Genomic DNA, 14,550 nt, shown 5'->3' on the forward strand with positions numbered 1-14,550 from the left:
ACTTTGGACCAATGACAAACAGAAAAAAATTCAGGTAATTGCCTTTCACCTTTTTTGGAGGAAAAAAGAATGCTCCCTCATTAATGACAATTGTGAATTACGGTACCTACCCTTGAATTAGATGAGTATTCTGTTTTCTCCGGCACAATGTGATAGTTTCTTAACTATTCTTGTTTATGGTTGTCTAAGCCACTTCCTTTGGTGCCACCTATAAATTTATCTGTATTATCCATTTCCTGCCCCAAAGCCTGGAATAAAACTCCATACCCACGAGCTCTGAAAAACAGCTCTCCACAGCATGACCCAACTAGTTTGGGAACAGTCATTTGTAAAGTAACTCATCAGGTCCAACATTAGAGGAAAAGCTCTGGATCCATGTAAGGGAATCTTTCCTGCTAAAGATAACTTCCACTTTCAGTGGATTGACTACGGTCCCTTCCACTGAGAGACAGAATAACTGAAACGTGGTCCCACCAAACTGGTGGCCCGAGTGACCGTGCAGAAGTTAACACCATTGGCATAAATGTGACCTGCCTACTTTTTCCTTTCCTCGTGTGTCTCCTGTCCTACCTTTGGAAGGTCTGCAGGGCCATCTCAGTGCCTAGCTGGTTCCTTTGTGCTGACTGTCAACCATCTCTTTCTATTTATTCTTTGGTGGATCTGAATCTAAAGGACTTATCTGATTTTCTTCTACAGAAAAAAACTTGGGTGCCAATGTGAATGTTCAAGCTTGGAGATAATGTTGCCCCTAAACAGAGTGACTGTCATTTCTTCCAGATGTCAAGGTCCACGTGATCTTATCTTGAAGGTTATAAATGAGTTCCCCCAAAGTCATTTGTATTGAATCCAACTTCCTCGCCTTTTCCATTTGATGGAGCAGAGCAGAACTAGAGGATCTAATAATCTGGCTCCGGTCAATTTAAAACCAGTTTAATGTCACCGTGTAATTCTGTCACCTGACTGCCCATCTAGTTCAGAAATACATCTGAAGGTTAGGCTGTAGTCTTAAGGAGATAGCCAAGTGCACCCTTAGGACTGCAGTGAACACACATTCTTACACTCAATGGCTTTATCTTCACTCTGAAGAGCCACTCTCTGGTTGAAGAAAAAGAGCCATTTCCCACATGCCTGGAGAAAGTCGATCAAATGGGAAACAGTGTTTCCAAAGGGTTCCAAGGACATGACATGAGGTGGGCACTCAAATAGTGAATGAATGAAATAATGAATGAATTCCAGGCCCCATGGTAATATCTTCCCCCATGTACTAAAATAAAGTTAACAAGAGTATAAATTTAGCATATATACTGAAGATAAACAGGCATTTCATTTGATTTAAAAAAAAAAAAACTTTTGGTTTGCATTATTTTTTGTAAGTCATTTTGGGGAGAAAAAAAATAACGTCCTCAAACAAAGTACTATGAAGCAGCACTGGTTTCTTTTCTATTTTTAAACACACTTGAGAGCAAATTAAACATACTCAGAATGTTGTATTAACTAGAACATTTAGTTTAACTAGTTTAATTACTGCTCTTTGGAAATTACTGTGATCAGTGGGAACTCCTGGGTTTGGTCTCTGTGTGGGAGGCACTGAACTGAATGCCCACCTGCATGGGCAGCTGGGCACCCAGCTTCCATGTTTCCCAAGGGGTCAAGAGAGCTGACAGTCAGCAGTTCTCTGTACGGTAATCAGGCTTTACCCTGAAAATCCCTTTAATAGGAGCAGTAGCTAAATGTCTCTGGAGAAAGGCCAACCTTTGCTTTCATCCTGTCAACTCAGAGAGGTGTTTTTTGTAACTCAGTAAACAGTAAACTCATACCCTTCTGGAGTAAAAATTCCTTGAAGGAATAGGCTGTGTCTTATTTCCGTTCAGTTTCTGTAGTTCTGGTGTAGTTCAGGTCCTTATACATAGCATGAGGTCACGTTATTGAACAAACAGTGAAGAACTATGTCTTAACTGTACAACTCAGAAAGCTGAGAAACGTATTCGATGACCCAAACATGGGAGAAGAACCCAAATTCTCAATCCCATCCAGATTCTCAATCCCATCCAGATTTGTTCAGGTATGAGGGGAAACAGGTTTAGAGAAAAGGGAGCCCTAAACTTGGTACCTATTCCATAAAAGATTGTGGGAATAGCTTTCCCAAAGCCTATGCTTTGGAAAAATTTCCAACTAGGAAAAAATACAGGTGGTTTTCTCTCTCCTATGCACTCCCCTGACAGCTTGCAGTTTGAGTCCATGCTTTAACCTCCAATTAAACAGGAGAACTGCAGCTCTCTGTTGCCGAATTATAGATCTATTTCCTGGCTCACTGAGAAAAGAATCTGCTAATGACTGTAAACAGTCTACATGATAAATATTTTTTTATGGAAGTATAGTTGACATCCAATATTATGTTAGTTTCAGGTGTACAGCAGGGCGATTTGACAATCAAATACATTATGAAATAAGCACCATGATGAGTCTAGAAACCGTCACCAGACAGAATTATTACCATGTTATAGACTATATATTGACTATATTCTCTATCCCATACATTACATTCCTGTGACTGATTTATTTTATAATTGAAGGTTTGTGCCCTTTTAACCCCCCCCCCATCTATTTTACCCAACCCCCTGCTCCCTCTGGCAACCACCAGTTTGCTCTCTGTATCTATAACTCTGTTTCTATTTTGTTTTGTTTGTTCACTTGTTTTGCTTTTTAGATTCCACATATAAGTGAGATCATGTGGTATTTGTCTTTCTCTGTCTGACTTATTTCACTCAACACAATGTCCTCAAGGTCCATCCTTGTTGTCACAACTGGCAAGATTTCGTTCTTTTTTATGGCTGAGTAATATTCCATCGTATATTTGTATCACATCTCCTTCATCCATCTATTGATGGACATGCGATGAATGACTTTAAGTTACCTGCTATTTAACTCTACGTGACAGACATATTGACTTCTCCAATGTGCTTTTTTCTACAATAATTCCATCAGGAATAAAAATAATTTCTTTCTCAGCTATATAGAGTAGTCAACTTCCAAAATGGAAAGTATGATCTTTTAAAAGTTATTCACGGAATATCTGAGTACTCCCAGATTTCAGAAATAATAGGTAGATATTAGAAAGCATCAGAGAAATTGTAAGGCTTCACTCTCTTTTTTCCTAAGAAACCTGAGCCTAACTAAAACTCCCAGAAAAGTAGGGTTCTCTAACCCCTCATCTTTCTGGAGGCCTCAGTGAATTACTGCAGAGCAATGTGTACATTAGGTGGCCCGGTCTGCTGATGCAGGACACTCTTGCAGCCTGTAAGCAATTACAGGGTCAGCCCATCTCCTGATTAAGAGCAGACAGCTTTAAGAGGAAGAGAAATCAAATTACACAGCCTGGTAAAAAGAAATAAAGAGAAAACTCATTTCAGAAATATACATGCCCAGAGAGGAAGGAAAAAAAAACTAGGAATAGTTTAGTTAGGGGGAAAGATGATGGGACAATTGAGAGAAAGAAAGGAAGAAACATCCAGGAAAAAGGTGTATGGGGGAGGGGAGAAGGAAGCATGGAGACTAAATGGAAGATATTTATGTTAGTGTGAAGAAAACACGAGTATTCTATTAGTTTAAAGAAAGAAAATCTGGTAAAATCAGTTTGGAGCAAATGGTTCTATGGTACATTCAGCCATTGTGAAACATAAATGAAGCAACTGCTACTATTTTAAATGAATCTTAGGCATTCTGCAGTGAAAGTATAAATTCAAAATTTAATGTTTATAGGCAATGCTATTAAGAAGTTATTATAGCAATTTGGGTCCTCAATATAAGTTGCTCCACAATTTAAACTAGTAGATCTTAAGGAAATTCCTGTTTGAAAAAAATTAAAAAGTTATAGCATTCAAATAGTCCCCCTGGTAGCGATAGACTAGGTAAATTTTGATTAAAAACAAAGGATAAAAATCTGGGCTTGATGCCATAGGAGATACAAATAAAAAGGGTGCTTTGGTTTCTTTAGACACAAATTATTTTTGAAGAATTAGTTAAACGATCCAATTAGAAAGCAATGCAAGAATGTAATTAAGGGCTAAAATACATGGTCCAAATAATAAAAGCTCTGTGAGGTAAATAAAAGTAAGGAAATAACCCAGAGCTATGAAGAGAAACTTTATGGAAAAATTAAAACTTGAGCTGGTTAGAATTTGGAGACAGAAACTGTTAATAATACTTAACATTGTTAAGTTACATGTAATTCTCTGATACTAAGTTATAAGGGGTTTTAACCATCATTCATTTTTTTCAACAATATTTATTGTGCATATGCTATTTTGCTAAGAGCTATACCACACCCTAAAGCATTTTAAAATTTTTATTTATGTTTTTAAATTAATTTTTATTGGCATACAGTTGCTTTACAATGTTGTTTGTTTCTGCTGTACAACAAAGTGAATCAGCTGTACATACACATATATCTCCTCTTTTTTGGATTTCCTTCCCATTTAGGTCACCACAGAGCACTGAGTAGAGTTCCCTGTGCTGTATAGTAGTTTCTTATTAGTTATCTATTTTATACGTAGTATCAATAGTGTATATACGTCAATTCCATAGTTTATTAGTTATCTATTTTATACATAGTATCAAGTGTATATACGGCAATTCCAATCTCCCAATTCATCCCACCCCACACCCCCAAAGCCGTTTTTAAATGATGCCATCCATGTAATAGGAGGGGCCCTGGGCCCACAGGCATCGTCCACAACAGTGGTGATTACAGTGGTTAAGAACGCGGGCTGCCAGCCAACCTGCCCGGTTCAAAGCCCTGTTCTGCCATTAAGTCGGTGGCTGGCTGACCATGGCCAGATCACTGACCCTCACCCTGCCTCAGCATCCTGGTCTGTCCACAGGAGATGATGATCCTAAATAGCACCTCTTAGGGCTGTTCTGAGATTAAAAGACTGAGCGTGTGTAAGGCATTAAGAACAACGTCCAGCATATAATCAATAATTACAATGACTACCGTTGATGATAAATCATCTTTCCTACCAGTTCCCCTCCCTTGTTCTGCCCTTTAGTCTTGTGTTTCCTTCAGGCTAGAGTTCAGTCTCTCTTGTTAATATTCCCGCTAAACTAACTGAATACAGGGCTCACGCGCACCCATTCCTCCCGTCACTTCCGATTCATTTCCCAGCGAACAGCATCCTGGCTTCTGCCCTAAGTGCTTCCTTCACTGACGCCTCCCATGCTGCCATCAGATCCAGTGGTAACCACTGCCTATATTTCACAGTGGACTATTTCTTGAAACTCTCTCAGTACCCTTGGTTTCCACGACCTCCTGGCCATCCTTCTGTCCAGTGTTTCCTTCCAGCTCGCTGTCTGCTCCATTTTATTCCCCTTTCTCTGCTCACCCTTACGTGTCAGTATTCTCCAGGTTTCCATCCCTCTCTCTTTTACACACGCTCCTTGTGATTTTAAGCGCTGTCGGTACCTCCGTGTCTCTTAAACCTTCATCCACAACTGCCAGACGTGTATAGCGAGGAGCCCACAGTTACCGAAGGCTCAGCATCTTCAGACTAAACTCATCTATCATCCCAACATCCCCTGCAGCCTGCTGTCCCCCCTGTATTCTCAATCTCCTTTAATGGCCCCCACTACGTAGCCCACCACCCAAACCAGGAACCAGGAAACAGCAAATCCATCCTTCTGCTTCATCTTCCACGTTGACCCCTCTAATACATTGCAACTCTATCACCATATTTTCTCTTTTTTTTAATTTATTTATTTAATTTATTCATTTTTGGCTGTGTTGGGTCTTCGTTGCTGCACATGGGCTTCCTCTAGTTGCGGCGAGCGGGGGCTACTCTTTGTTGTGGTGTGCGGGCTTCTCTTGTTGCAGAGCATGGGCTCTAGGCGCCGGGGCTTCAGTAGTTGTGGCTCACGGGCTCCAGAGCGCAGGCTCAGTAGTTGTGGCGCACGGGCTTAGTTGCTCCGCGGCATGTGGGATCTTCCCGGACCAGGGCTCTAACCCGTGTCCCCTGCATTGGCAGGCGGATTCTTAACCACTGCACCACCAGGGCCATATTTTCTTCTCCATCTTTGCTACCACTGCCCCCCGTCCTAGTCCTAATTATTTCTTGCCTCAGTTGAAATCACAGTTTTGAAATGGATCTCCCGCCTCCTTTGTCCCCTTTAAGCCATCATTCCTAAAGCTGGCAGACTGGACAATCTACAATGTAAATTCAATGACATTACCACCTGCCTAAACCCACCAAATTCAAAAACTGCCCAGCACCTACAGGAGAGTATCCTGGACCTGGACAGAGCAGTCCCTCCCTCCATCACACTGCCTCTGTATTTCTCTCCTGTTTCAATAATGACCATGTGCTCACTGGGATTATATGCATATATATTAGATACATATAAAATATCGCAATACACTGATGTAATATTATTGTTCCTGTTTTACAGGTTAAGTTGACGGTATTGGAAGCAACTTGCTCATAGTCACGAAATCAGTAAAGTTGATAACTGAATCCGAATCTAATCATATTGCCCTTTCCCTGAGGTCATGGTCCAGCATGCTTCCCCATTTTGCACCACCAGCACCTAGAACATTCAGTGGTACACACAATGACTGTCAAGTATTCATCTGAATTGATTGTTAAAAAAAAAGAGTGAGAAATTATAACATGATAATTATAAAAGATGATCCTGCCACTGACTGAAGATGGAACTGAGTTTCTAGAATTACCTCACAGGTACTATAAATGGAAGCAACAAAGACTATGAGTAAGTTTGTCAAAAGTGTTTTCTTTATACACAGTTAAATTTAAATATCTTTCAAGTTATGACATAATCTCCATATGATCTTTTTATTTTCAATTGCATTCTAGTCAAATGTCTTATTTACTTTTAGAGGAGCAAAAATAAGGTAAACATAAATATTTGCACTAACAAGTTCTGTGCTAGGACACAGTATGTATGGAATACATGTGTGCATATATAGAGAGAGAACTACAGATATATAAAATGGAAAAAGACAAAGTATTTTTCAGTTTATCAATAGATGACCTCAGCAACATTTCGGAAACTCACTACTTCCACAGACTGATAACAAAGTATCAAAAGGATCACCTAAAACTCTGAGAGCCATCAAAGAATTTTAAAAATTATGAAACAATGCAGTCGTGTAGCCAATCTGTCTACCAGGTTGAAACCAAATAAAACTTCAAATAGCATCCTTGAAATGGCTGAAGGAAAAGGAATTCGAAGTGAAAACACCTACCCGTCGTTAAACACAACTAGAAGCTATGGCGGCCCAGCAATTGGGCCGTTTCAAGCACTTTCACAGCAGTGGGCTGGGCGAAGACTCGCTCTGCTGCCGCTCTCAGTCGCCAAAATAGCCATTTGCAATTAAAAATTAAAACTGACACCTCTTCACAAGCTATTATCAAAAGACGGCTGGCTACCTTCCTTGTTTATAGTGGTTCTTGTATCAAGACTTCACGCCATTTTGAAATATCTTTTTCTTATGTGTCATTTCTCTTAGGCCGTAATGTTCCCAGTGCTAAGATTTTAACACTTTCAACATTTCTAATTGGAATATGATCCTCAAATACTACAGCATTGCTTCAATTTCTGAAAACAGATTGATTTGAGCATTTTATATGGAGCATTTTATGTTCCTAGATTAGCAGGGCAAAAAGCAGTATAATTTGTAGAAGGCCTGTCTGTACTTAAGGGAAATCATTGGTTTTGAAGGAGTGAAAATAAAATGCAGACATCACTTTCTATAGACAGAGATTTAGCTCTGAACAGAATATATATGTAAATAATAAGGCTGGTCATCACATCTGTTTGAGTCCTGACACAGGAAATGGCCAAGAGGGTCACATTCCATCTTCCACCAGGAAACCAGCAGTGTATTTGGGGGGATGAGGGGTGTGAATCAGTTTGCACACATGGCACATCTTCTACACGCCAGACCCTGGGCTGGGTGCTGGTGATACAGCAGAGAACCAGACGACAGCCCCTGCCCCTAGGAAGCTGGGTAGAGACGGCCATCAGCAGATCCTTCGTCCAACAGGGGAGTGCTGTGCTCTGGTTAACTCCTTAGAAAGACCCCCTTGACTAATGTGTGGCCCACTGACCCCCCCCCCCAGGAGTTTGGAGTTAACGCGAACAATTAGGAGGTGGGCCTGCAGCTCGGGGCGGAGGAAGGGAAAGGATTAAGAGATCAGGTCACTAATTACAAATACTCCTTCCCCTTCCGATTACATTTCAGACCCTTCACAGTAGCCTCCATCACTGTAGCTGCATCACAAACACCTCTGTGCCTGTTTCACAGATAAGATTTGGAGACCCAGGAGGGGGAAGTAACTTATTCCAAGTCACAAAGCGGATTAGTGGGCAAGTTGGAAGCAAAGATCTCCTGCTTCTGGGCCCATACCCTCCTCTTCTAAATGAATCATCGGTATCTTACTTCTAAGCAAATCAAAAAGACGGTAATTCCTTCAGCTTTGCTTCACTCTGCAACTCCTGTGTGGAAGGTTTCCAAGGAAAATGATTTACCTACTCGTGCAGCAGGCATGTACGGAGGGTCTGCTCCATACAGGGCACCTTGCTAGGTGCTTGGGATTCAGAGATGAATAGGAGGATTTCTGTACCGGAAGTTCACCCTCCTGTGGGAGAGACAGACCAAGTGGCTCACGAGGACCGTAAGGCGGGGCAAGCACCAGGGTAATGTCGTTCCCGGGGGCCCATGGGAGCTGACATGAGAGGCACCTAAATTATCCTGGCAGCGGGAGATGTGCCCAAGAGGAGGCGACCCTTGAATTGTGTTTTGAAGAGACAGTAGGAGTTGTGCAGCTAGAACGCAAGGGGTGGGAAAAGCCCCAGAGAAGAGCGTGTGCAAATACTGTGTCCGGCGGCAGATACAGGATGGGGGGCTCAGCAAGGCTGGGGCTCAGGAGTGTATTAGAGATGAGACAGGAAACATGGCAGAGGCCACGTCACGAGGGGTCTTTTGAGCCGGTCCAAGGAATCTGGAGTTAATCTATACTCTTGTCCCCTCCGTCCCAGCTCTCAGCCATCCTCAACCCACTTAAATCCCAGTCATGACACCATCCCACTGCTGCTGCTTCGGCAAAGGCCATCAGGGAACCTCCTTCGTCACCAACCAATGAAATCCTAACACACCGCTTCTAGTTCTTTCTGCAGCACCGGAAATGCCGACGGCAGCTCCTTCCTGCACACGTCTTCCTGCCTTCGCTTTTTTTTTTTTTTTTTCTGCCTTCGCTTTTATAAAGAGAAGGCCTCCTGGCTTTTTCCTGTGGCCTTGTGGTCACTGTCGAGGTTTCCCAGGTCCTTCTGTGATCTCTTACAGAGCTGCGTCCCCACTCTGTCCTCTGCCACGTTCTCACCCCACCCTGCACCTCTGGGCTACCTCACTTGTCCCACTCATTGCTTTCAGCAGCACAAAACTGCTGACAGCCTCCAAATCTGAATGTCTAATCGAGACATCTAGATTTTGCTCTCGATCTGTAAAGGCAGTCATTCTTTGAAATACATTTTATTTATTTTTGCTCTCTTTGCGACAGACATGGTTCTAGCTGCCGATCCAAGACCCGACGGAGAGAGACCGTGCGTACCTGGTTCACTATTGTGTGTTTACCACTTACGATCTCTCCCTGAACATCTGACAAACGTTTCAAACTGAACAAGTGCAAGTCGGAACTCATTATGTTCCCTGAAAGCATGCCACTCGCCCTTTGTGCCGTATGTTAGTGAATGGTACTTCCATTCCCCAAATCACCCAGCTCAGGGTCGTCTCTCTCACACCGCACGTGGGACTGGTGAAAACAATCTGCGTGGTACCTACGTAACTGCTCTCTAATTAAATCCCTCCGTCTCATCCCTACGGTTACTGCCTAAGCTCCTCAGGCAATCGTCTTTCACCTTTCCAGACAGTCCATGGCACAAAGGAGACAGTCGACAGACATCGTGGCACGAATTTATGGATAAAAGAATACAAGAAGGAGTGGAAAACTTGGACAGTTGCTGTCATCTCGTCACAGGCCACACGGGTCCCATCTGGCACCCTTCAATCCATTCACCGAACTAAGGAAAGACACGTCTACGCAAAATACGCGTCTGATGACATCACCCCTCTTGATTATCACCATTCACTGACCAGTACCAGCTACAGGATAAAGACTAGATTCCATGGCCGGCGTCTGAAGCCACCCAAGGTCAGGCACATGTGCCTTTTGCTCTACCCTCTTTTCCTGAGGTCGTGCCCATACTGCAGATACTCACAGTACCCAGAATTACCATGTTGATTCCAGTGCCAGTGTCTTTACCTAAGCTATTTTCTCCACCAAGGTTGCTCATCCCCTCCTTGCTTTTACACTTGAAAATTTAGTCATTTGTCAAAGCTCAGCTCATACCTCTCTTCCTCTCGAAAGCCTGTGCCGACGTTTGTGCTCTCACCTCCACTTCCTTCTCTTTTCCCACATGACTCTGTACTCACGTCTATAACAGCAGCGTTTCAGTCCTGTTCACAGGCTTGCACTGGAGTCTTTTCCCTTCTTGAGAGTGGAGGCCTTCGCCTTATGAATTTGGGAATTAGCACACGTGAACACTCACATGTTTGCAGATGGATGGATGAGTGAACAGATGAGTAGATGGTAGAGAGTCATGGAAAGATTAGAGGCAAGGGGATATGATAAGATGTGCATTTGGGGAAAAACACTGTGGTGTCAGAGCAAAGAGCTGGAAGGCTGAGAACAGAAGCCAGAGACCATTATAAATAATCCAGTGGGGATGGATGGAGAAGCAGAGAGGGAGGGTAGCAGTAGCAAAGGAGAGAAGGGAATGGATTTGAAAAATATTTATAGCGTGAACACACAGACTTCAACGATCATTTGGGTGGACAGCGGGAGCGAGTCTGAGAAAAATGAAGGGATCAAGGATGACTGCCGGGCTGCTAGCCTGGATGACTGGAGGATTTCTTCTACTTTAAAACATATATACATTCTGCTCCATGGCATTATGCCTGGCAGAGATGCACCGGACACAGTGGCGAGTTACGTGTGTCTGCCACACTGTTGCCTTTGCTGTTTCTCGGAAACACATTTGTTCCGTCGGCGCGAATTTATATATGGAGCCCATCGTGTGTTTTTCTATTACCACCATTTACTCTACACTTTTCCCGAAAAAGATGAGGGATTAAAAATGGACAAACAACATTCAAAGAAGTATGTCACCTCATATGTGAATAGCTCCTCCGTTAAACTGAAGGACAGCTGAAAACAGGGAACATCCTAAAGAACGGGAGGAGAACAGACTCTCCTAATTTCCACCGATTTATAAAGATTGGAAGAAAGGATTTGCAGCAGGCCATCTCTTGTTCTTGCCAGCCATCTCATCAGTGGGCTGGGACACAAACACTTGAAACCACGTTGTATACCATTAAAATACCATTATAATCATGGGTTTTGCATATTTAACAGAAATGTTTCGTCACCTGAAACATAACTTTAAACATACTTTTCTTGCTTCTTGGCAAGGAAACATGGGTCGACCAAGTAAATCCGTCCCTGAAGTACCTCATTAATCACAGTGCACTTGTTCTTGGCAAGAGCCTTAATGTGCTACAAAACCTGTTATTAAAGTAAGATTTGGGGATTCCCAGGCTGGCAAAGAATTAGTTAGTTACACTGCTTTAGAAATGGTTTTCTTATAACTTCCTTTATTATTAATGGTCTTGTTAGACTTACAGCTCAAAGTAACTTTCCTTTATTAATTTAACGTGTGAAATCCAGCTTCTCTAAAGCTTATTTAAAATCATAAGTAGCAATTGCCAAAGATGGCCTGTCCCCCGCTGCTGCATCAGCTGTAGTTGTGCAGATGCTCCTGTCTTTGTGCTAATGTGGGTCTAGCACCCCTACCGGATCGCTCAAGCATTACAGTTTCAGGCTCTAGAAATCAGTACCGCAAAACTTCACAGCAGCACGTGGCATTGACAAGCACATAATTTATTTTGTATCCACCACTAAAGACAATGATTGACCAATAAAGCCCGGTGAGTAGAGAATTATTCCAACTTGAACCTCTTCAAAAATGATTTGTCAAAAATTTAAGATTCTGTAAGGCCAGAAAAACCTATTAGACCCCAACATATTGAAAAGAGCACGTTGCATTACAAGAAGTCCTCATTCATGTTCAAGGGCAACACTTAGGAGATACAAAGCACAACACCAACCAAAGTTGTCTCTCACCCTTTCTGAATATACAATACATAAATTACCAAAACTTAAAGTCCGCTAAATAGCATCGTATTGTAAAATCAAAGCTATGAATGTTCTGAGCAAACTCTTGTGTAAAAAAACAAAACACCAATTTCCATCCAGTATATATTCTGCTGCCAAATTGAGCACAAATCATATTGCTAAATGTTTTAGTGGATCCTGACAGGTCAAAATAATTTTTCAGGCTCATTAGGTAATAGGATTCATTATATATCAACTCAGAGGGCATGAACGTGAAAAGTGTCAGTAGCGTTTCTCTAAGTCTAGCATTTACTGCAATAACCACATCTGAGGCAACGTGAATCTTACACACATTATACCTTTTGATGTAATCATGATGCCACACAACGTCCTCCTTGTGTACACTGTAAGATGGAAAGTTGGCTGGAATATTCCACCTCATGCTACAAGTTCACATCAATCTGGGGCTGTAAAATTTTCCAGACACCAGAGTCACACAGATTGTAGACTCCACCAATTTCCTGACTCCTACGTGGTCAAATTCCAGACTCACCTATTTACCAAACCAGCCACTTCATCCATGTTATTTCAAAAAATGTTTCTGGAGCCAATCCTCCATCCCAGGTGAGAGCTATGTTTGGATGACACGCCTCATTTCTAAAAGATACCTAATTCACGTGTTGAAAATCTTTTCACTAGGAAACAAGGAACCCGTCAGTGAGTGCCTTAAACTTTCTCTACTGGCCTCCTATGGCTGCTGTCTTTATATTTCATTTTAACATAAAAAAGCAAAAAAGGGGAACTAAAAAGAGAGGAGAAAAAGAAGAAAGATGATGGCGTAACGGCATAAAACTACCTTAAAATGTCCACATAAACCTAAGTCTAACAGGAGACTGAATGAATGGTCATTGTGGGAAAAATAGTAGTAAACTTCAAACGCACTGAAAGATTTCAAATGCCTAAGGGAAAAATAAACATTTGCTTCCAATCATTTTCTCATTAAGCATCCTCTGCTAGATGGTGAAGCCTTAACACACACGCTCTGACTCCAAGCCACCACTGCCTGCTTCACCCACTGCCTGAGCCCGTCCCGGGCGGCGCGCCGGCCCTGCACCTCGGCCCGCGCCCCTGCGCGCCGGGCTCCCCGCCAGCCTCGGCTACTACGCCCGAGCGAAGCATCCCCTCGCCCGGCCCTGCTCGCCCCCTCTGGGCCTCGGCCACCACTGTGGCAGGAAGGACTACGTGCACTGACAGACTTTCCGTTAGTGGCGGTTGAGGTAGCTGCGAGGCGTGTTTCCGGGCGCGCTGGAAACCTAGCTGCTGTTCCCCACCACCACCCCGCCGCGAGCGGCAGCCCCCCCACCCCAGCTCCGCCCCGGGGACCAGGACCCGGGCCTGCGTCTCTCCTCTCCCCGCCGCCTCTACCCCGCCATCACCTCCTAACCTTTCCAACACACTCTCCCGAGCCTCACGCGGGCGCTCCGCCTCCCTGAGCCTTGCCCAGCTCCCGGGCGCCCCCCACGGTTGGAGTGGACGTATCTCGGGACCTAATCTCTCCCAATTATCCGCGCAGCCGGGGTCCCGCGCCTGCCCGGCTCTACCCCCGGGCGCCCAGAGCGGCCGGGTGGCTCAGCAGGAGCGCCGACGGGAAGGCTCCGTCCGCAGAGGCGAGAGAGGTGGGGCTCAGGGAGCTGGCAGGCTCTAGGAGGAAGACCCTAAACACGTGCAAAGAAATAAAAGCTACCACGTGTGCGCACGCGAGTGTGTGTGCGCGCGTGTGTACGTGTGTGTGTGTGTGTGTGTGTGTGCATGCGCGCGCCCGGCCAGGGCGTCTGCGCCGGGCGTCCGGGGGACCAGGCAAGAGGGCCCCCGCCGCCGCGGTGGCGGGGGGCGCGGGTACTCACACGAAAGCGTGGTAGACGAACGCCCAGCCGCGGGGTCTCTCCAGCACGTTGTACAGGTAGTTCTGCAGCCGCCGGTACTTGACGTTACGCCGGCAGCTCTGGCCGCTGCTGTAGGAGAGCGGCTTCCCCAGCAGGCTCATCCGGGCGCCCTGCTTGCCCCGCCGGCTCTCCCGCAGGCCGCCGCCGCCGCCGCCCAGCGCGGCCGCGCGGGTGCCCAGCAGCAGCAGCCCGTCGCCCCCGGCGGCCGCCGAGTTCAGCAGCGCCCTGGCCCGGCCCGACTCCACATCCTTCATGCCGCAGCCCGCGCGCCCCCAGCCCGCCGCCGCCGCCGCCGCCGCACCGCTCCTCACCCAGAGCCCGGCGGCGCCGCCCTCCTCTCCGCCCGCGTGCTGGCGGGGCAT

General features: G+C 44.7%; 1 protein-coding gene across 5 annotated transcripts in view; it reads right to left on the minus strand.

Annotated features, from left to right (window-relative positions):
* The window catches only part of KCNQ5 (potassium voltage-gated channel subfamily Q member 5), a 583,808-nt gene extending 569,258 nt beyond the window's left edge, over window positions 1–14,550 (minus strand). For 3 of the 5 annotated variants that reach the window (XM_060168259.1, XM_060168258.1, XM_060168257.1), the window contains exon 1: window positions 14,150–14,550. In XM_060168259.1, coding sequence (XP_060024242.1) covers window positions 14,150–14,550 — 401 coding nt within the window. The remainder of the gene's footprint in view (window positions 1–14,149) is intronic. The other 2 variants (XM_060168262.1, XM_060168260.1) reach the window with 1 other exon arrangement.

Source organism: Lagenorhynchus albirostris, chromosome 12 (genome assembly GCF_949774975.1).
Source record: "Lagenorhynchus albirostris chromosome 12, mLagAlb1.1, whole genome shotgun sequence".
NCBI lineage: Eukaryota > Metazoa > Chordata > Mammalia > Artiodactyla > Delphinidae > Lagenorhynchus > Lagenorhynchus albirostris.